The following is a 23,155-nucleotide window of genomic DNA, read 5'->3' on the forward strand; positions in this document are numbered from 1 at the left end:
CACAGACACACGCACACACAGTTTGAGAACACACTGCTGAATGTCTTGGTGTTAGACCACACACACTGTAACAAACCCAGTTTGAGATCCTTTGTGGCAATTTCCAGTGACAACGGAAGCTCCTTGTATGTGAACTAAGAAGGGGAACTGACGGGGCAAAAGACGCTCTCAACGACCACCTGACAGTTGGCCGAGCTCGAACAGGACTCTCCCAACCTCGTTACTCACTCGATTTGAAATGAAGTATAAAATGGTCATGACTTGTGGCCTGGAAGTAGGTGGAATCTTTTTCACACTGACTGAGGTAAACAACAGCAGGTCCACGTGTCACCACCTTAACCGCCCCCCTCCCCCCTTCTCCTCCTAGACTTGGTTCCTCGGTCCCCTTCTTTTCCCACGGTCATGACACAGAGCTCCCTGCTCTGTTTCTTCCAGTGGGGCTCTGTCGCTAGCCGCTCTGCATAACCGTGAGGGGCGTGAGGAGGCGTTTTTTTTCTTTTTTATGAGCGGTTATCTAAAGTGCTCGACGCCGGTGTCTGATGGCTGACATCTGCTGGGTGGGCTCATTCCAGCCAGCCTTCCGCGGGTCCTGCAACCGCTGGTAACCCTACACTGCACAGGGGGTGGGGGGGGGGGGGTGGAGGTGGGGGCAGGCAGTAGAGAGAAGCGCAGGGAGGCAAATGGGCATGTTGGCGGGCAGGCGGGCAGGCCCGACAGACTGACGGAAATGCAGGAGGAGAGGCATGGCAGGCAGGCATAGAGACAGGCAGGCATGCATATCCACAGACAGACACACCGGCAGGCAGGCAGTTTGGCAGGCGGATGGTGGAAGCCAGACAGGCAGCCAGACTGAAAGGCTGGCCAGGGAAAGACAGACAGAGTAAAGACCTGGAGGTGATCCCTGCTGGCCAGTTCTAACTTCCTACCCCGGAGAGTGTCTTGACACAGGGCCAGCACACGGCACCACACCTGCCTGGAGAGGGGATGAGCACATCTGGATCTGGACACTAAGGAATTAGCCTACCTGCTCACCTTAGTATATCACCGGACAACACTGACGTGTGCAGCCGGAGATAGCACAGATGAAGCAATGCTTCAGCAGCCGAGATGTTTGTAAGAATCTCGAAAAAAAGGAATCCTGTATTGCTGCCTAAGCACAAACACTGAACACAGCTTCATGCACTGAAGGCCAACAGCCGATCTCAACGACAGCATAGGAACAGAGAACGTATCAGGAAGGTTTTCGACAACAATTCAACTTTGTCTGGATATCGGTGCAATCTAGGCCTGCAGCAAGCTTGTGTAACTTATGGCCCAACCCCTTGTCTGAACAGGAAACATTTAAAAGCCTCTATCAGCGGGTTGCTCATATACGAAGCGGGAAGGGTGGCATGGTAAACATAGCATTCCCAAACCTCTCTCCCAGCTCCCTACCCCTCCTCCTCCATTGACCTGCCAGCCCTGGAACAAAACCCCAGGAATGTGAGCTATGCTGGGCCACGGTCTTCAGACACCTGCTACGACCACGCTGGCTCTCGGTGCTACCACCCACCTCCAAAACTCCTGCTCTGACCCGACTCTGACCCAAGCCTGTTCTCCTCTCCTCCATCCACCTTCTCTCCTCCCCCCCTTCTCTTCGTCTCCTCCCCTACAGCCAGGCTCCAAATTATCCTGGCCTCCTCAAGGGTGTAGACTTGGAGAGAGGTTTACAAGCTAGTGAATATGCCCTACTTAGTCTCTCCAAACTATAAATAAAGAATTCTAGACTGTGTGTGTGTGAATAGATCGTCATGCAGTATCACTGTTGGCTGTGCAAGACCATGCCTAATATTTCTTGGATCTTTGAATAATCTATCTGGACAATGACGAAGGTCAACACTGCCTGCTCACTACATTCGTAGATCACAAAGTGATGGCCGAGCTGGATAATTATAACAGAACTTCTGTCAATACCCCATGAAGACAACTAGTGATGAAGCCGAAGTCCACGGTCTTACGGCATTTGTCGGTAAGACATCGTTACTTCCACCACCCTGTCGCTGTTGTTTGGCGCTGTCAGTCAGTGACAAGCTCCGTGTCAGAACACTTGTCTTGGCCAGGCACGGGGGGCTATTCATTCTGTGCTGATCACAACAGAGTAGGCTACAAGCGTGCCGCAAAACGATAAGAGTGTAAGCTATGAGTAAACAACAAAAAAATGTTTGGTCAAACTTTCTGTTATTGGAGAGAGGTGTTTTGCCCGCGTTCCCATACACTGTGGAATGCAAGTTCTTCATATCAAAACAGCTACGGAGTTGTTACAATGTTACAACGATGGTACTCACTCAAGCTCCGTAGGCGTCGGTCAAATGTGCGCTTTATAAGATCACTTCGTAGTCGACACTTCACATGCAAATACTACAAAAGCTTTACATTCGGAATTGATATGCTAATATATGCTTTTCAAACTCATCCTTGTTCTCGTGTCTGAATGCAATTCTCATCCACTCCTATCCTTATCTGAAGTGGTAAGCTTAGGGTACAGGGCAGACTGGAGACGCTGATCTTCATTCGGTTTGCGTTTTTCTCTTCCGGTGCTTAGGGTCTGGATTTCTGAATAATAACTGATCCTAGTCCAGTGCCTAAAGGCAGTTTAACACCACTCTTTTTCAATGAGTCTGTATTTTGATTGGTCTGTATTCCTCGAAGGCGGTGCCAGTTGTTTCTTGACACAAGTGTACTGGCTGTTTGAATGTAATGTTGAAAGCACGGACTTTTCATGAAATCTTCATCTACATTTATTTGTTTATTTTGTGTTTTGAGGCGATTTTATAAAAGCCATGGGCTATTTACACGTTGGTGGCATACAGTAGACCTATGCTTAGCACTTTTAATGCATTGTATTGTTAGGCAGATGTTGCAAGGATATTAATTGCATTACATCGCTGTTTGTCAATTGTCTATCTGTGTCAAATAATGTGGAATTTCAAATATGAGGTTATTTGTTGCATTAAAAGTTTATCATGCATATGCTAAAGGGTGCAAGTCGAAGCCAAAACAGGCCCCTTGTTCAGCTTTGGATGACCTAATGTTGCTGTAAAGTTATCGTGCTGGTCCCAAACTTATTTATGCTATTTTAGCAGAATAAGGTGCAAGAGGCAGACTATCTCAATGTTTCTCTGGACAAAGCTTAATATTATCTACGTACATTTTCAACATGGATGTTGTTGGGGAAGTAAAGTTGGTTTATAGTGACGCCTACAGTTCATATTGCTTAGGTACCAGAGCATATTGCGTTTTCTCAGGGGAAATAAACGTTTCACAAGTGGCATGATACATTCCATAACAACCAGTTGAACCTGGCCATCCCTTGCCTGTTTTAAGTCCAGGTTTGCTTTGACATAACTGAACTTAACTTGAGCAGCTGTGATATAGTCTAATACACGAATCGTGTTTAGAATCACGAGCCGACATGTATAGATGTTGCCGTGGCAGTTGAGTTGAGTTTTCCATCAGTATGTTCTGGAAATGTATCAACAAAGAGAGGTCCACTATGTGCCGGACTGACAACTAAATGTATTGTGGCCACAAAATGCTGATAAACGTCTTCTTTTGTCTGTATAATCTGGGCTCGTAAACCTTCCTCATAGGACAATGACACAGTGGCTATGAAATTACTATCTCTGCAGGCGTATTAATACCACGGACTAGTGCATACAAATATGCAGAAAGCTTTTCAATTTAAATTATTTAACGGCATTGTTGGCATTGTATTTACACATTTCTAGAAATGTGTAAGACCACTCATACATAGGCATGCCTCTTAACGTGCAGAACGTAAAAGACAATATTTAATGTAATGTTCTATAAAACACCTACTCCATGTAGAATTGATGTATTTGGAGTTTAGTTGATACTGTCAGTAATTTAAGATCATTTTCTCGCATGTTATGTTGTCTAAAACACTATCTTAATGTTCAGAGCATTATCGGGCATAATCGTCATCGGGTAATGCTTTGTGCGCTGTCACATAAATGTACCCTCACGTTTTAGATTGAATGTCATAAATAACCACTAGATGGCACAAGACACTCGGCTTTGCAACATCTAGTAAGCTGCAATTTATTGATTGTTATATTGAGCAGTAAAATAAGCTAATTTGTTTTGAAGACGACTTTAAGTGGGTAAGCGATTTGTTTTATCATTTAAATATTACAAATGATTCCTTGTGTTTGCAACTTTGCTCCCAAACCCAAGCCTCCAGACAGTTTTAGCGCAACGGTGTCCCGTATGTTGCTGTGGGAGGGGCGCGGGTGGTTTCATTAATGGTTGCCAAACATTTAAACCCCCTTTTAATGCAAGTCAACAAAAATGGCCATGACTATTTGGGGGTACCATTATCATGAACATAGAGCAAATTATAGTTATGTGATTCAGTGTTGCCCCGTTGAATCAAACTCAGCATAATAGAGACAGTGAAATCATGTGCATAATATAATGCAACTATGCAGTTTCACTCACATGTGAATATTCAATTTGTATCCAAAGTAACTCGTTTTTGTTTGACTTTTGTTTGACTTAACTATAGTCACAGTTCTAAATTTGTCAAATCATGCGAGTGGGACCTGAACTCAATCCCTGCACTTATTTATCAGTACATTAAGTTAGCCATGTCTGTAACTGAAAATAAAATGTTCTTCCAAAAGCCACAAACTTCACAAGCTTCTGACTGCCCATCAAAAAATATCGTCTTCTTATCAAACCCGGTTTACGATGAAGATCCTAATCTCTGATAAAAGTCCCCAGGGGTTCTCAAAACTATTGATTTGGATTGTGTGTAGTCGGAGGGTCCTGTTGCAATAACCTGGCAACCTTAGTTGCAGCCTGTGCGCTTCGCTTCTCTGTAGGGCATAGCTTGCTTGGTGTGTGCGAGTGAGAGATGGACTGAGGGCGCTCTTCCGATTCCGAAGAGCATATTCAGAACTAAAGAAATAATAGACGGTTTCAGTTTGTTGAATACACAAAAGGGCGTATAGCAGTCCATCTTTCACATCCACTCTACACACACTAACACGGCATTGATGGTAATGTATGCAAGGAAACAACCGAGACTCAGCGATGGGTAAACAGCCTCTACTTACTCCGATTTTCCTTCTTTCCTGCTACGCTTTGACAATCCGCCATTTTTTATTGAAACCATAATAAGTACAAACTTAGCAGCCAATTCAGCTGTTGCAGGAATCTGCCAACTGTTTACTCTGACAACGATGCATCATATCAATAACCTATTTTATTTCTATTTGTAGGTGCGACCGAAGGGATTCTCAACCCTACCAGGTACTTCATAGCTCGCCACTAGCTGGCTAGCAACAAATAAGATTAAAATGGATACTCTAGTGCAGGCTTGTGAAAAGCACAACAGGCCTTGGTGCGGAAAATTATTCTAAAAGTAGGGAATTACTTTCGGGTATTGAAGGAAATAACAATGCTCTGTGTTTACAAACCCGATAGTCATGTTTCTTAGATCATGTGAGTTTATTCGAACGTCGAATTCGTAAGATTGGACACGTTTTAAGGCTAGTTTTATGAGAGCTAAAAGCAAGGCCTGATCTGTCAAAGCTAGCTGGCTAATGTATTAGCAAGTTGACTAGTTTAGCGTAGCTACGACACAGACAAGAGCATACAAATCAAGAACACAACATGCAATTTAACATTTATCAATTTCGGTCGTTTACATGGTTCTTTACTTATGTTCCGTGATGTGTTTATGGTCAGACCATAGCTATGTAGATCTTTTTTTACATTGACACTAAACCTCATCAATAAAGAAATGTTGCCAATAGATTGCTAACGTTACGTTAAATGACATCAGATTATTAATTTGATTTATTCATAAAATCTGAAGTTGTGACCTTTCTAACTACTCTTACCAAATGAGGTTTGTAGAAAACTGATCTGAAGTAATTTGGGATTAGGTCCTTAGAATTACAATTGATCCTGATTGATAGCCCAGCTAGCTAGCCGATGGCCAAACAGCGAGAGTTACTAACGTTAGCTTACTAATGCCAGTAATAATGGTGCAGTGTAACGTTACACAGCTGATCATGGTGTGTGGCGTAACAACCAGCTCTAAAGCATGACAAGTCAACCTTAGTCTTGCCAGCTAAATTAACAGAAATGCATGACAAATCGAAGTGCAGCACACAATCTCGGGTATATCCTATTTGTGTAATGCAAATATTGAATGGCTCGACAACATATGAAACCGGGAAATAAATATTCATGTCGAAATAGTCATCACTTAAGTTGATGGATTTGCATACCACCCATGGGTTCGATTTGTGTTTCAGACTCTCAAATACTCATCCAAGAGTCACCCAGGAGGTGATCACCGCCATGAGAAGATGCGAGACTCGGCGGACGCCACCCCTCCCTGCAAGATGCTCCGGAGATCTGACAGTCCTGATAACAAACACCTCGACAGCACAGGGCACGGCAGAGCCAAGGCATTCCACACGCACCGCGCCAGAGAGAGAGATGGAGGTGAGGAACATCTGAAAAGCAATCAGATTTAGGGAGATGGGAATCTAATCGTAAGCTTGACTGGTCTGTGAGGTTGTAGGTCATTTTTTAATTTTCTACCTGCTTTGGCTTTGCAAAGCAGTTGGAACGTGTTTTTTTCTGCCTGGCATTCAGTTGTACGTGGACACTTGCTGTAGACTCAAATCTGTGTCCAACGCAACATCGTCTTTCTGTTCAAGTCTATAAAAGATCACTATCTTTTGTACTTAAGGATGCAGACCGGTTCAATGTTTTGTCAGGGTGATTTCGTTTCACAAGGATTCTAATTATTCTGGGCCTGGGTATCCCTTTCTTACACTCTCTGAAACGCGCATACTAATGCAATACAAGTTGGGCTTGTTTTTTGAGACACTCAAAGCTTAATTCATGTTGAGTAATGTGTCTGGGGAGGCAACCATGTATGCTAAACTTGACACGGGACGGAAGAATGAATGAAATATATTTTCTGGGTGTTGCATAAGGGCCTCTAATATACAAGTCCATTTGCTAATTGTATCAACATTCACGTTTAACCACTAGGCTGTCTCAAGCACAATACTGCTTGACAGACGATGAAAGGCAATACAGCTGCATCGACCTGGGATATTCACCTAGGTCTGTTATCCTTGTTACCTCTGAGGGGATCCTTTCCGTTTCAGGAATGATATTCAGTTGTCGCCTGGGCTTCCTGTGCCCTTTCGGTAGCCATAGATACGGGTGTCTTGCGGGTGTCTGTGTTCCCCCCCCCCACACACACACACACACACACACACACAGACAGACACACACACACTCACCAGGTACTGTGGGCAGAGACACCCTATCACAGCCTCTGAAACCACACACACACTGTGAGCAAACCCAGCCTTGCTATCCGGTCGTCCTGTCTCCCAGGCTAATGGCACGTGTAGATATTAGAAGGTTGGGAAGGTTCCAGCAAGATGCTAACTGACGGACCTTTCCTCAATTTGGCTCTCATGCATATCTATCGAGTCCTCTCAGATCAATATAGTGGTGGGGGGTGGGTAGGGTGATTTGTTGTATTGAGCGCAGAGGAAGGTGCAGTGCACGACGTGTGACGATCATATTTCAAGTTCTGGGTTCGCATTTCAGCCCTTTTCAGAAAACGGTCGACATTGGGCCACTGACGCTCACAGGCTGGACAGTGGCTTTCCCATTTGGGGTCGTCTGACATGCAACTCGACGAGACCACGACCCCCAACCACACTTTTAACCGGGCACTGTCTCGGGTCACGTGTTGCGTCTTGTTATCCACGCAGCAGGGAAGGGGTCTGACTTGGATGCATGGGAAACATTCAGCCTACCCCACATCAAATGTTTACCTGGCCGCTGCATTCCTTACATCTCAGCATTTCACTCAGGCACAAGTCGCCCAGTTGCATGATGGGATTGCTGTAATGTACTTCTGGTCGAGGCTTTTCGACAACCAAAAACATCCAGTAGGCCTTCATGTCTGTCTGACACGTCCGCTCCCTTCATCAGACATGTTAGGCATGGCAGCAGTGTGAAGGGACTCTTTGTTTGTTTACTCTCAAACCAAGGTGTAAAGACACGTTGACATGACCTCACAACCTCGTAATGTCGAGAGTTATGCAGATCTGGCCTTGTTTTGGGCCTCTTCAGCCCTCACCTGTCGTCCCCAGGGCCCGATGAGAGGGTAACCCTTGTTGATTGATGTTAAACGGAGGCTCATTTTCAGGAACTGTCGTGTAGCCAACCTTGTTGGCTCTTAGACTCGTTTTACGCTCGTGATCCAGTAAGATTATTATGTAACCTAGTTTCGTCGTTACAATGTCTTGCTGTCATCCTTTAATAATGGATAAGTCACATGTTAATACCCCGGAAGTTATGGGAAACAAGTCGACATCAAGTAATCCTAAAAAAGAAACGTTTGTCTACCTTCTGTGTGTAAACATGGGCGTCTCGGGCGATCCCATCACCAGTGAACGGCTCTGAGGGCGTCAATTCACACCTGGCGTCAGGATGCGTTTCCACGTGCCTCTCCAGTGACCACTTTGGGATAGTATCTTACGTTCCCGCCATATATGCATAGGGGAGTCAGATGGCTGAGTGGTGAGGTAGTCAGGCTGGTAATCAGAAGATTGCCGGATCAATTCCCGTTGTGTCCTTGGGCAAGGCACTTCACCCTACCTGCCTCGGGGGGAATGTCCCTGTACCTACTGTTAGTCGCTCTGGATAAGAGCGTCTGCTAAAGGACTAAATGTACAAATGTTCCGTTGGCGAAGACCAAATGTGCCGTTTTAAACCGGCGAGAGTCAGTTGGTTGCTGTTGCCGAGGACTTAGTCAGAAGGACGTCGGTTTAGTTGACCACCCTTCACTGTGGCAACGCTGTACATGCCTGTGATCAGATCACCCATGAAGCATGTCGAGGCCAGGTGCAAACAGGGGGCCAAGTGTACAAATGTGTCCAACTGGTTAAAATGGGGGGGGGGGGGACCTGACACGCAAAAACTTTCAGGTATTCATCGATTGGTCAGTAACGAGGGAGGAGATGGAAAGATCAAGTGAGAGAAGGGATCGGTGGGCAGAGAAACTGGAGGGAAGAGGGGCCGGGAGAAACTGGAGGGAGAGGGGGGGGGGGCTTCTCCCTGATCTGAGAGGCGCCGTTGGCAAAAGATGAAGCACTTTGATTTTCTTAAGAGAGGAACTGGAAAGGGGGGAATGGAGAAGGAGAGCGCTGCAGAGACCCACCATCAAGGCCAGGAGGCATCAGAGAGGGAGCCACCTCAACACACTTGGGGACAAGGAGAAGACACGACGACGTCTGTTTGACTGTAGAGCTTGGGGGTTCACGCGGACCGGGGGACACCGATTACTAAACGTCTGTGGTGAAGCGGTTGCTAGCGGCTGTCTCAAGCCCGGTTGGTGTGTAACTTTGTGGCAGGGCTGTAAGTGTGCTTGAACGTTGAATAGCCTATTGTTGATTGCCTCGACACTGTTTTGTCTGTTCGGAGCATTTTTCTCTCTTTTGCATATGATTAAACCTGGGATGTCGAAGAGTGACCGAGAACAATTGTGAACCGCTGGGATAGGCGATGGTCCTAGCTAAACTGACCCCCCGGACTCGTGTTTGACAAAGATCCTTTTCCAAAAACCCCTCGCTTCCCCTCAAGCTTTTACTGTGGAGATCTGACCCAAACGCTCTTTCTACTTCCCCTCACCACCACCCCCCCCCCCCAGTAGGTGACCATATTGTCCTGGCTGCTGGAAAAAGCAGGTTCACAAGATCATACTTTTCTCTAAAAGTAGGGCCCCTGCATTGCTGCTCAATGCTTTCAATAAACTGCTCGTCATGGCCTTTCATTTGATGTCCCACATGCCTGCATTGCTATCAATTCCCCCCCCCCCCCCCTCCATTCACATACTGTCCCTTTGAGTTATACACAAGCAGATGCTGGCGCTTGCTGTCCACCCTCAGAATGCGACCTGCAGATTCCCGGTGACAGTCCCATCATCCGTGAAGAAGACCGAGCCAGGTCGTCAGGCAGCCACTCTGTAGCCAAGCTGGAACCATAACCTAGCAATTCTTCACGAAGGTTGCGGCGTCGTATTTAGTTTCATCTGTCCTGGCAGTAGGACTTTGTTACTGAGCACTGCAGGGTTTTTTTTTTTTGTGTGTGTGTGTGTTTTTTTTGTGGTAATTTTTAAGCTATTTGTAACTTGGCCAATCTCTTCTGCAGTTGTACTAGATCGATAAATCATTTTCCTGTCCGGTGTGTTGGCCAGCTGTACCTGGATTGATGCTATGGGTCAGATGTTGTCAGCCACAAATCAAATGCAAAGCCTCAAAACCACGACAGGATCGGTTGTGGAATTATTTTTGTTCACACAAGCTAAATAATGCAAGTTTTTTTTTAAATCCCAACAGGTACTTAACGGGCACCGTGTTAGTCCAAAACGGATAGGGATGTTATTCTATTTAAGCTGACAGTGGACACATCTCCTGGCCATCGCATCTCTCCAGATTCCAAAAGTGCCTCGCATCACCGTCGATTAAATTAGGATTGAGAAGGCAAACGCAACGTAGACATGACTCGTCCATTCCTGTTGGGAGGGGGGGGGGGGGTGGTCTGTCTGGTGGTCTACCTGTCTGCGCCAGCGCGCATGGAGGTTCCTCCGTAGACGCTGACGCGTGTGGGGCGGGACGGTGTTTTGCAGGTCCCTGTTATTTGTGGTGACGGCGGCCTTGTTCTTTTTTTTTTTTGTCTGTGCTCTCTTCCAGGGACCAGTTATTCTCCACAGGAGAACTCGCACAACCACAGCACCCACCACAGCTCTCACTCGAACCCCAGCAGCAAGTCCACAGACACAGTAAGTATGCCTCTTCTCTCTCCTGTCCCCGCTAAATATAGAACCGTTCCATTCTGGTTATGCCTGGGATTGGGTTCAGAACCTTGGAAGACCTTCTCCTCCTGGTTCGAAACCTATTTTGGTCGGCGTTTGAGGTCGAAGAGACCTTGTTCAGGTCATACCTGAAATGTCTTGCTCTTTCTGCTCCCCCCCCCCCCCCCTTCATTTTCTACGTCTTCGCTTTGAGAAGATGGGGTTGACCTGACCTGTTTGTGAGGTTGTACCCGTCCTATGTAGGTTCATGTTGGGGTTAGGAAACTAAAGATCCCCTCCTTGTTCTGTTAATTGTCGCTCGTGATTTTGGTCAAACAGCCTTTCAGGTTTGCGCAGGGTAGCGACTGGCCTGTCCTCCTTCAGTCAGTGATGAGATGTTAAGCTGATTTCGGTGATGTTGCTCAAACACTGCTTACCAAAAAACTGAGACTGAAGACGGCCGTGCTTCCTGCTAGCTCCGCTAACTCGGTTTCGGATCTGCATGAAAGCCGTCAGCAGCTGATTAGGAGGCCCCGCCAGGCACTCTTAAACGAATCACAGCGGAGGAATGTGATCCGAACGTTTCAGATGGGAAACGTTCTCTCTGCACGTGTCCAATTAGGCTAAACAGTGTTTGCCTTAAGTTTGGGGCGGCACCTGAAGTGTAGTTTGATTGCTACACTGGCTACCTATCATGAAATGTTATTGAGAACTAGAGGCTCATGCACTTGAAAATCCATCCAGAAAATGTTTGTCCTCGTATTTAGTACGAGGCGCATTTACAGTTATAACCGCTTTGTGAGGCTTGCATGGTTGTGTTAGCTTGAGGATGGAGGATGCTAGCCTTCTGAACCCCCCTCAGTGAGGAAATCACAGGTGCCAGTTGAACATCACACCTGTACTTCCCTGCAGCCTTCACTGATGTGCAGCAACCTTCAGAGAGATGGCTTTGCGCTTTAGCCCACAGATTTGAGTTGCATGCTCTTGCATCAGACTCCCTCAGTCTTTGTCCCCTCTCTCCATCTCTTTCCCGTTCTCCATCTCTCTCCCCCTCCCTCCCTCCCTCCCCTTTTTCTGCTGGCTTGTTCTTTTTCTCCTGTTCCCCCACAATTGATCATTTAAAATGGTCACTCGCCTTTCGTACCTCACTGTACCTTGCCCTGCCTTCATGTAGATTAGCCTCATTAGAATGTCAGAACGAAATTCTCTCATCATTTGTCGTCGTACTGTGAAAGTTCGGATGCGATGCGCACCAGTACTGCAGCAGATTATATCCTTACCCTGGACTCTGTTTAGATGCACAAGATCCACTACAGCTTTTGTCTATGTACTGTTTATGAAAAGGGGATTGTGTGTGTGTTTACATGACTGACCCAGCCCTGTCCTCCTGTCCCCACCCTCAGCCGTACGAGCCTGGAGATGACTGGTCGGAGCACATCAGCTCGTCTGGGAAGAAATACTACTACAACTGCAGAACGGAGGTGTCCCAGTGGGAGAAACCCAAAGAGTGGCTGGAGAGGTGAGCCGCCGCGCCACGTTAAGATGTCGCTTCAATTGTGTGAAACGCAATGTTCTTCATGTCACTATTCTCAACAAGCTAGCCCAACGACGCAACTGGCAACGTGCTGTCTGCCTATCCCCCCCCCCCCAAGATAAACACTACTCTGTGACACACTGGGAGACACGCTAAGCTAACTCGTTGCAAAATGGCTAGCTGTTTTATATGCTGCTACAAAGACACCCCAAAGCGCCGTCTTTTCAGAAGGATCATACTTGAGATTTTTATTTTTTTAAGCTGTATTATGTTAAAAGAAGTAAATCAAGGAAAAATCTCTTGACATTTCACCTTTTGAATTTTTGCTGTATCGCAAACATACCGAACTGGAACACCGTAGTTATCGTATCGAGCCGATCCCTGAATTCAGTGTACGGTTGTTTCCCCCTCCCTCCCCCCCTCAGTAAGTCACATAGTCCCAGGATGCATGCGAGTGTCTTTTGCTTCCAGCCTGACTCATGGTTTGCGTGTGAATCCACAGAGAGCAGAGGCAGAAAGAGACGGCTAAGACTGCTATCGTCAACAGCTTCCCCAAAGACAGAGACTACAGACGGGAGGCCATGCAGGCCTCGGCCGCCTCTGGCTTCACTGGAGCCAGTAAGTGATCCAGCTTTATTTCTCTTTTTGTGTATATATAAAGATATGTTATTTTTTATTGAAGGTTCGCCTTTTCCAAGGAGCTTTCCTTCATACATCCCGGTTTTCTGGGATACTGGCTCATCTCATAATGCGCACAGAAGCTAGATCGTTTTTTTTTTTTTTACAGCTTTATTTTGTTTTGGCCATGTTTCCTTACTGATTCACTCCTCTCAGAGGATGGGGATCAAGGGTCTGTTGTAGAGTCTTACCTCAGGGTGGTGTCTCCACGGTGGGCTACCGTCCACCGCTTCGGACTGAAACCCCACTGGGCATGGGTGGCGGTCGGGAGGGGCTAGCAGGTTCTGAAGCGCCCCCAAGAAAGACCAAAGCACCCCGATAGCACCACATAGTCTGACACGGAGCAGTCCGCTGATGCGGATGCAGAGACGGCAGCTAGCACAACTGCAGTTCCATCAAATTAGCATCACGATAGGCCAAGTTTTATATATATATATATATATCTGGCCTGCTCCATACAACTCCGAGATGGTCCTTGCCCAGTCTGATCTGTGGCTTGTGGACGCTGCTAGGCTAAAGACCGAGACGCAACGTTGCTTCATTTCTATAGACGTAAAGGTTTAGGATGCCTTTTTGTCGAGCTGCTGTTCAATGGCTATATGTTTCTGTCAAGAATCCACTTGCACATTGATATTTGAATTAGTAGACCTAATCCTTAATACGGTAGTATATTTATACAAAGAAAATGCTAGATTCCTAGCTTACAACAGGAATGCTGAATTCACTTTGTCTCAGTGTTGCCCCGGTGTTGATTCTTTTTGCTTTCCATGCACAGGGTTTAGCCTGGGCGTTTGAGTGGCTCTTGTGCCTTGCCTATAAAATCCTCAGGGACAAGAGGATGGTCTGTAGGCTAGTGATGCAGCCTGTGTGTCTTGGTGTGTGTGACGAGCAGAGAAGGAGCGCTGCGGTACAGCAGAGAGAGAGCCAGGGGAAGAGAGAGGTGTGACTGGGGCAGATGAGCGACAGGGGGAACATGGTGCCGTCACACTGGGCCTGATGGATGTGTTCTGGGAAAGACTGCATCGCAGCAGCACCCCAGCCCCTGGCTCTCACACTGCCCATATTCTGCCGTTAACCCTGCGCCTCCCCAGCCACTGTTAACCCTGCGCCTCCCCAGTCACTGTTAACCCTGCACCTCCCCAGCCACTGTTAACCCTGCACCTCCCCAGCCACTGTTAACCCTGCACCTCCCCAGCCACTGTTAACCCTGCACCTCCCCAGCCACTGTTAACCCTGCACCTCCCCAGCCACTGTTAACCCTGCACCTCCCCAGCCACTGTTAACCCTGCACCTCCCCAGTCACTGTTAACCCTGAAAATCATGTCAGCCAACACCAGCAAACTGTTAGTTTAAAATCTCATCCATAAAGCCAGCCATCCGTCTTGTCGGTCTGTGGCTCAGTGATCCAGGCCGCTGCACAAAGGGGGAAATGCGGCAGGTGTCGTGCTCAGGACCCTGGGACATGCAGTGGTTTCCCGCAAGTCATAAATATACATACGCCAACGTGTTCGCCGCCATCTTGAGTTGCACCGAGCGATGGAGCCATGAGTCTCTCAAGAAATACTACAACCTCTTTGAGCTGCACTAAGCACTGGAGCCGTGGATCTTACAAGGCGCCAATGGGCACAGCACTAGTGCATCGAGTAATATTGACATTTTGTAATTTGCCGGAGTTTCTCAGTGAGCGGTGGAAGGCTTCATCCATCCTTTACTACCCAGACACTACAATAACATGGCTTTCTCTCTCTCTCTCCCCCCCTCTCCCTCCTCCTTCCGCTCCTCCAGAGTCCGGCCAGGTGGAGAAGCCAGCGGCGGCGCCCCCCCCCCAGTCCCAGCTGTCGTCGTCGGCGCCGGGCCTGAACCCGGCCGGGCCCCCCAGCTCGTCCTCGGCCCCCACCGTCCCCGTGTCCCCCGTGCTGCAGTCCCCCGCACCGCCCCTGCTCCAAGACCCCACCCTGCTCCGCCAGCTCCTCCCCGCCCTCCAGACGGCCCTGCAGCTCAACAACGCCAGCGTGGACATGGCCAAGATCAACGAGGGTGAGGGCTCGTGTGGGAGTTGTAGTCTTTTTTGTTGTCGTTGTAGTTCTCGGAACGAGAACGCGTCTTGATTTTCTCGCTTTTCTCTTTTTGCGCCTTTTAGCTACTTGTCAGTGTTCTCATCTTTCTCGCCCTCCCTCTTTCTGAGTCTTGGCTTGTGTCTGTCTTCTATTGACCAGTGGTGTGTTTTGGTGGTTGTTGTTGTGTGGCTGGCCTTTACGCAGAGCCACACACACACACCCAAACTGCAGCCCTGCCCTTCTTCAATATGCACCCATGACAGGCCATGCGGAAACGACCGTGTCTCTGTCTGTCTGGGCCAGCCCAGTCACCCTGTCTGATGGCTGTTTTATGAGCCAGCGCGCTCTGTTGCAGTGCCTAAGTAGACACTGCAGAGCAGCATCGTGGCTCTGCCACACTGTCAGGGAAGGGGGGGGGGGGGGGTAAGTTAGACACGGATTATTGACTGGATACACTGGGCTGTACTGTAAAGACTCGCAAAGGCTGTCTTCTCAACATGCATGCTCACTTTCAACCCTCGTGGTTTTCGCTTTGGTTGGATCAGTGCTCGAGTCAACGAAATGAAGGACGGGCTTCTTTAGATAAGGTTTTGATGAACACTCGGCCTAAGGTTTCATGGCTGTAGTCGCTGGGTGGGTTTGGTCAGGTACAGTGTCCGTGGTAGCCGCCTGTGGTGTTCTGTAGTAGTGTGTGGGATTGTTTTGGCCAGTTCCTCCAGACCTGGATACCAGGACCAGGTCATTGCTGTCCTGCTTGGGGGCTGCCTTACTAGTCATCTCCACTTTTCTTTGCCTCAACGGGCACCCTTTTTGACTATACAACAACTGAAAATATAGCTTCCTTATGTCCTTGATTAGGGTTGTGGACCATCTTCTCCAATTTCCTTTTGAAAGCGGTTTCCAGCTCAGTGAGAGATGAGAATCTGGTGTGTTTGTCCTGCTGACTGCACAGTCGGCACCTTGAGAGGCCAAGGAGTAATACTCATCTGAACGTTTGGGGGAACATCACTGAGGGCTGCTGTGTCAGTTTCGTATGGAACGGGGCGGTACAGATGACTGAAAAAGACTTGACACGCTTGGTCCAGAATACTGATCCAGGCAGAAGAATGCGGTGATGTCAGAAGAGTGCATCTTAGAGACCAGTCCGTTTTCCGTCGTCTGTATTCAAAGATGAATATTAAGAGCAGTTGTTTTTGTTTTGCCCCCCCCCCCCCATACCTCCTTAATTTTCCTCAGCAAGAACCTCTCATCATTCAACAAGTCAGTAAGAGCTATTTGTTAGCCGTAGCAGTTGCATACTTTTCCCAAAACGTTGTGGCCTTCAATTGAAGCGCTTTATTGATCCTGGCTCTGAGATGTTCCTGTCAGCGGGAAGGTGTAAGGTTCCTCTGGTTCCTCTGGTTAGTGTTGGATTGGGTTTGAGGTGGAGTTTTCCATCCCCGTTGGCTCTGCTCTCCAGTCTAACACTCAGCCGTCGAGGCTCCTGGCTTCTCCTTTCCTTGGGCACGTCTGTAAACAGTATTTTGAGGGGGTTTTTCTTCACGTTTGCCTGGCTTGTGTTCAAACAATGGATGCTTGGAACCAAAGACTTAAATATGTGTATTCGGTCAGTATTACTCTGTAGCTCGGAACATCCTTCCTGGTTTTTGGTCGGCTGACCAGTGGGCTAGGTGTTGTCTAGTGGGCTAGGTGCTGTCTAGTGGGCCAGGTGCTGTCCTGTGGTCTAGGTGCTGTCCTGTGGTCTAGGTGCTGTCTAGTGGGCTAGGTGCTGTCTAGTGGGCTAGGTGCTGTCTAGTGGGCTAGGTGCTGTCTAGTGGGCTAGGTGCTGACCAGTGGGCTAGGTGCTGTCTAGTGGGCTAGGTGCTGTCTAGTGGGCCAGGTGCTGTCCTGTGGTCTAGGTGCTGTCCTGTGGTCTAGGTGCTGTCTAGTTGGCTAGGTGCTGTCTAGTGGTCTAGGTGCTGTCTAGTGGGCTAGGTGCTGTCTAGTGGGCTAGGTGCTGTCTAGTGGGCTAGGTGCTGTCTAGTGGGTTAGGTGCTGTCTAGTGGGATAGGTGCTGTCTAGTGGGATAGGTGCTGTCCAGTGGGCTTGGTGCTGTCCAGTGGGCTTGGTGCTGTCTAGTGGGCTTGGTGCTGTCCTGTGGGCTAGGTGCTGTCTAGTGGGCTAGGTGCTGTCTAGTGGGCTAGGTGCTGTCTAGTGGGCTTGGTGCTGTCTAGTGGGCTAGGTGCTGTCCTGTGGGCTAGGTGCTGTCTAGTGGGCTAGGTGCTGTCTAGTGGGCTAGGTGCTGACCTGCGGGATGGGTGCTGTCTAGTGGGATAGGTTCTGTCTAGTGGGATAGGTTCTGTCTAGTGGGATAGGTGCTGTCTAGTGGGATGGGTGCTGTCTAGTGGGCTGTGCCCAGTGTTGTCTGAGCAGGAACAGGTTATCTCTGGTAGAGCAGGACTGCTGAACTGGTCTGCTGTCACAAGGATCACTAGCTGTGTTGTCCAGACCCCTCCTCCAGACCCTCCGCCTAGACTCTGGAAGCAATGGACTTGGAGGAAGATGGTTTGAATCCCATCTATGTCATGAAGCCAGATAGAGACTTGTGGTTGTAAAGTTCAGGACCGGGCCACGACCCAGCTCTGAGCTAACACATCTCAGTTTCTCTCTCTCTCTTATTTGATTGTACAGTGGTATTGTTTCTTTATTTTCTCTCTCTCCCTCTGAACTCACTCGGCGTGTCTCCATCCCCCTCCCAGTCCTCACAGCAGCCGTGACCCAGGCGTCGTTACAGTCCATGCTCCACAAGATCCTCACGGCCGGCCCGTCAGCCTTCAACATCACCACCCTCCTCTCCCAGGCCGCCCAGCTCTCCAGCCAGGGTAGGTTCCCCCCGGCCCCTCGCCTTCATGTCGGCATCCCCGTTCACTCCCGATACCTAACCCAAAGGGGAGAGACACTTGTGTTTGTGTACCCTGAATGAGTGGTTTGCTCTTTTGTCAGTGTTGTCACGGTGCACTGGGATTCTGATGGACTACACGTGCAAAATGTGTGTTGGTTGTATTAAACGCTGGGTTCCCACAGTCATGGAAAAACCTGGAAAGTGTGGGTGGGGGGGGGGCTGTGACCTAAAAATCACAACTCGTATTTCCAAAAACAACTGACAACAATTCCCCGATTCTCTTGGTGTTCCCACGGGCCTTGAAAATCCTTGAAAGTCGGTGGAATCGAGACAAGTCAAATAAGGCCTTTTTATTTTATTTTTTTATTTGCCGTTTATTCTCCTTCTGTCCCACCTGCGTGCACCCCCAACAGCCCAGCAGTCCAACCAGTCGCCCATGTCGTTAACGTCGGACGCCTCGTCGCCCCGGTCCTACGTGTCGCCCCGGATCAGCACGCCGCAGAGCAACGCCGGACCCCTCAAGCCGCTGCTCTCCACGCCGCCCGTCATCTCCCAGACCAAGGTAGGGGCCGACCACCTCCGGAACCTTCCGTGTCCTTGCCCAGAACATCTCTCGCTCTCTCACACCTGACACCTGTTGCATTCCAGAACAGTCTTTCCTGTGTGTGTGTGTGTCTGCACGTGTGTGTGTGTGTGTGTGTGTGTGTGAGTGTGTGTGTGCACGCTGACCGTCTCCTCCCCGTGTTCCAGGCGAGCACGCCGATGACGAAGCAGGGCGCGGCGCCCCAGCCCTCCCCCCAGCAGCCGCTCCCCAGCGACAAGCCCCACGGCCACGACGCCACCGCCTCCCCCCGCACCCTCCAGCGCCAGGGGTGAGCCAGCGACGCGCACAGCTCACCGTGGCATCGTCGACAACCGTGTTCTTCAACCTTTGTTGAGCCACGGCACAGGAACTCGGTGCTAACGTCATCACACGTTAGCAACGATGCATAGATACGGGTTGTAGTAAGACAGCGATATCAGTAAGCCCTCAGCATTAGTACCGTAACTAAAAGTGTAGGAAAGTTGGGGCTTCTCGGTTCCCCTTTGTTCTTTTGGTGAGCAGTCTCACAAGCCTCACTCACCCGCCGTCATTGAGCCGACCAGCTAAATACTTATTTAGCACTAGCGTCGATACCTGCATATACCTAGCTACAGCTTGCAGCTGTGTTCCGTTTAGCTCCTAGATTCAGACCTAGCCCCGGTAAATAGCAGAGCTAGCTAACTACTTCACTTCTTCTGTGTGGGAATCGCAGGAGCAAACCAGTCGAAGGGTGTACAAAAGCACAAGGGAATTGGCTACCTGCTGCCACCCGGACAACTATTACATTACCCTGCCAGTCACTATATTACAGACACCCGATAATGAAATATTATTCGCAGATAATAATGAATGATTTGTATTTATTTATTTAAGACTTATTAAGTGAAATTGGATCATTTCTCACGGCCACCTGACGATCTCTCGGGGCACACTAGAGTGTGTGTTGCAGTGGTGGGGAATCACTGGTCTACAACATGGGTCTCCATAGGTTTCAATGGCACTATTTTCAGTTGATGTGGAGTTTGGGGAAAGTTTCAAATACCAACACATGATGAGTCTGTCAACGTAACTTGTCTCACACTCTCGGCTTCCTGTGAAATGGGACGCTGTGGCGCCACCTGCTGGCAGAGTACCGGATAACATGCCATTCCACCTCGACTCAGTCTAGTGCCCGTGATGTAGCCAGCGATGGGTTTGTGTTTGCACACAAGGGACGCATTCAGCAATGCAGGCAGAGCTTATCTATAATAGTGCAGTGCCCGCTGGCAGCTTGTGTGATTCATGGCTCCATCGCTTCGTAGCTGCTCAGGGTGGTTTGATTTCTCGCAAGACCCATGGCTTAGTCTCTTACTCAACGTGGCAGCGCAGGCGTTGTATTTATGACCCCCGTTTCTTTTTTACAAACCGTTCCCCCCCCCCCCAAAAAAACGTCACATGCGCACAACACTGATAATCTAGCCACAGACGCACACAAATGCCAGGATTTATAGTTGGATTCTCCACACAAGTCGGCAGGATTTAAAGTCCCCTCTCTCTCTCTCTCTCTTTCACTTTCCCTGTATCTCTCTCTCTCTCTCTCCCTCTGTGCGTTCCCCAGGAGCCAAGAGGACTCCCTCCCCGGGCCCCAACCACGTCACCCCCGGCGGCGGCAGCGCCCCCCTCTCCCGCCGCCGCCGCCCCCCCCAGCGCCTCCGCCCGGCCCTCCTGTTCCTTCACGCCCACCCTCGCGGCCCACTTCAACGAGAATCTCATCAAGCACGTCCAGGGCTGGCCCGCCGACCACGCAGAGAAGCAGGTACGAACGACCCCCACCCCCCCCTGTCGTCACCTGACAATGGGAGAGTGACCCCGCGCTCGGTTTGTGTGTTCCAGGCGTCCAGGCTCCGCGAGGAGGCCCACACCATGGGGAGCATCTACATGTCGGAAAACTGCACCGAGCTCAAAAACCTCCGCTCCTTAGTCCGAGTCTGTGAAATCCAAGCGACGTTGCGCGAGCAGAGGTAGGCGTCTCCTTTAACTTCCCCCGCACCCCCAGCCGGTTTTACCGGGGGGGCTATGGCACGTCTAGACAAGGCGAGCCAGATACATAATGGGGCTCCTCATGCCATGCACTTATGTCATTGTCTGCCCGACAGGCTAATTCACAGGTTGTCTCTTCTCTCCCCTAGGATACTATTTTTGAGACAGCAAATTAAAGAACTTGAAAAGTTGAAGAATCAGAATTCCTTCATGGTCTGAGAACTCGGGGGTTTGACGTTGAAGAGGAGGAGGAGGAGACGGAGGAGGACGGGGAAGGAAGACCCATTGCACATGGTTGGAAGAACCGGTTGGAGAACTGTCATTGAGTTGTTCAATTCGCCCCCCCCCCCCCCCCCCCCGTCCCTACCCCGTCCCTACCCCCCAGTCTTAACACTTAGGAGCTGCGCTCGGGTCAGCTTTGGACCGTTGGGCTGGGCCGGGCGGGGCCTAGAGGGGGGGAGGGGGAGCAGTTAGGGGAGGAGGGGTTAATTTACAAGACACGGTATTGTAAAAAAAAAACCCTCCCCCTAGTGGGAAAAAAAAATGTAGATTTCTTGTAGATGTTATCTATGTTGTAAATATGTTTTGTAGATTGAAGCCATGGAAAGCCATGCCTATCAAAAGCTTTCGACATCCAGACTAATCAGCGCCCCAAGTCGGCTGCCCTCCAAGTAGCCCCCTTCATGTTAACTCGTCAGCAGACTACAAGGTTTTTTGTTTTTTTTTCTTCTTCTTTGTTTTGTTCTCTCGTTTTCAATAGATCGAAGAACCGTTGCCATGAGCATGTGTATGACCTGCATGGACATGGTGGGAGGTGTTATCTGGAAGAAGGAGGGGGGGGGGGAATAAAACACAGCAAAAAAAAGTCACTAATCAAAAACACACACACACACACACCGGTATCCTTTTTCTTCTTCTCTGCTCCTCTGTTTTGGTGTCTGGATCATCTGGTCAGGTTCTGTTGGGCTCTGGTTCCCCCCCCCCTGACTTATCAGCAGTGGTCACACGCCCACCAACCCCTTCTGACAGGTTGGTCATGTCTGGCCCCAATGGTTCATAGATCTATTCACAGCTCCCCGTGGCCCTGCATTTCCCGACGGCAACAACAAACAAAAAAAACTGTGCCTGGTGGCGTGATGGAGTGAGTGACTGATTTTGGGAAAAAAGGAGAGGAACTCGATGATGTGCTCTGAGATCAAGGACCATTCCCACTGCTAGCCCCTCTGGCCCCGCCCCCCACCCAGTGGCAAGCCCGTCCCTTGAGGGGAGGATGACGACAGTTGCGTTGTCACTTTAAAAACGTTCTTTTTCTCTCTGAAAACTTTCCATTTTTTCCCCTTTTTTTCTGAGAACTGTACTTTTTAACTCTAAGTGGCACCTTCGTGTCTACCCAGAGTTCATTCCTGTGTACAGTTGCTAAATATTGGAGTTTAAAGAAGTTGGCAGAAAAAAAAAAGTTTTATTAAAAGTTGCAGTGATTACTAGTATATCAGAATATGTTGTATTCATAAATTATTGCTACACGTTTTCCTTTGCACCCTGTTGAGATGGAGTTCAGTGCTACTGGGGAAAACAGAAGGTTCAGGGCACAGCTGAGTAGGATGGAGTCAGACATTGGTGAACCCGCACACCTGGGTCAGAGCAGGGCAAGGAGAGGTCAAATGTGAAATGTATGTATTGTAATAAACATGCTCAACTCAAAGCAAGCACTGGTTATTATTTTCTCGGAGTTCGCTGTTTAGGTCTTGTTTATACACTAGTGCCTTGTTGAGCATCTTAAATGGTCACAACCAGACATGAATATATCACCACTTCCCTCTTTTATGTTTTTTTGGGGAGTCCAACAAAAGATTTTCAAGTACCAGGCATAGGGATCTGTTGCTTGTCATAATTACGGCCCCACGTGAGTTAAGGGGTGTTCCTAAAGACGAGAAGCAAGTTAGCCAGCTAACTTGCCCCAAAAAGTACTCATTACACTTCAAAAAGAAAATTGAGCATAATTGACCACTGAACAATTCCAATGAACCATATTCAGGTTTTTCTTTGCCAAAAGCTAGACATCATCCAGGAATATTTAATTGGTTTGCAAATTAAGTTGCCTTGCTGGAATGGTTTGTCTGGAACACGTATCTGCAGCGGTGGCCTATAAGCTGCAGAGAAGCTGGTTTCTCCACTGTTTGAGTCTAACAGAACAACACCATAAACCGTCAAGGTGACCACATTGTTGCTTTGTAAATTGTTTCTTGAAGTATATTGGAAAAAAATTGAATAAAAGATTCCTCTGCGGTTTGTGATTTGTTTGTCCTTTGTTTGGCTTGTCCGGGGAGCTCAACCTGATTTCAACCTGGGTTAAGTTGATAGAAGGCTTATCGTGAAAATAATTAACATCTAGAGCAGACAATGCTGTTCTTTATATAGAGGCAACTTTAGTCTTAGTACGCTAGGTCTAAATTCCGCTGGATTTAATTACATGCATTACATTGTTAAAAACTGAATT

General features: G+C 48.6%; 2 protein-coding genes across 2 annotated transcripts in view; one reads left to right on the forward strand and one right to left on the reverse strand.

Annotated features, from left to right (window-relative positions):
* Positions 1-2,549, reverse strand: part of mpp7a (MAGUK p55 scaffold protein 7a) — a 114,672-nt gene extending 112,123 nt beyond the window's left edge. The window contains exon 1 of the mRNA XM_084702535.1: positions 2,325-2,549. The gene's annotated coding sequence lies outside the window, so the exon portion shown is untranslated. The remainder of the gene's footprint in view (positions 1-2,324) is intronic.
* Positions 2,550-4,876: 2,327 nt separating this feature from the next.
* Positions 4,877-22,360, forward strand: waca (WW domain containing adaptor with coiled-coil a). The gene is given in 15 exon segments (XM_084702837.1): positions 4,877-5,101; positions 5,286-5,316; positions 6,330-6,522; positions 10,806-10,894; positions 12,310-12,425; positions 12,943-13,058; positions 14,904-15,155; positions 17,914-18,036; positions 18,470-18,618; positions 18,807-18,928; positions 19,261-19,262; positions 20,240-20,304; positions 20,306-20,434; positions 20,512-20,639; positions 20,808-22,360. Coding segments are annotated over 15 exon segments (1,626 nt in total). The 5' UTR covers positions 4,877-5,060; the 3' UTR covers positions 20,878-22,360.
* Positions 22,361-23,155: the final 795 nt, after the last annotated feature.

Source organism: Hypomesus nipponensis, chromosome 8 (genome assembly GCF_054491055.1).
Source record: "Hypomesus nipponensis isolate SF chromosome 8, ASM5449105v1, whole genome shotgun sequence".
In the NCBI taxonomy this organism is placed as follows: Eukaryota; Metazoa; Chordata; class Actinopteri; order Osmeriformes; family Osmeridae; genus Hypomesus; species Hypomesus nipponensis.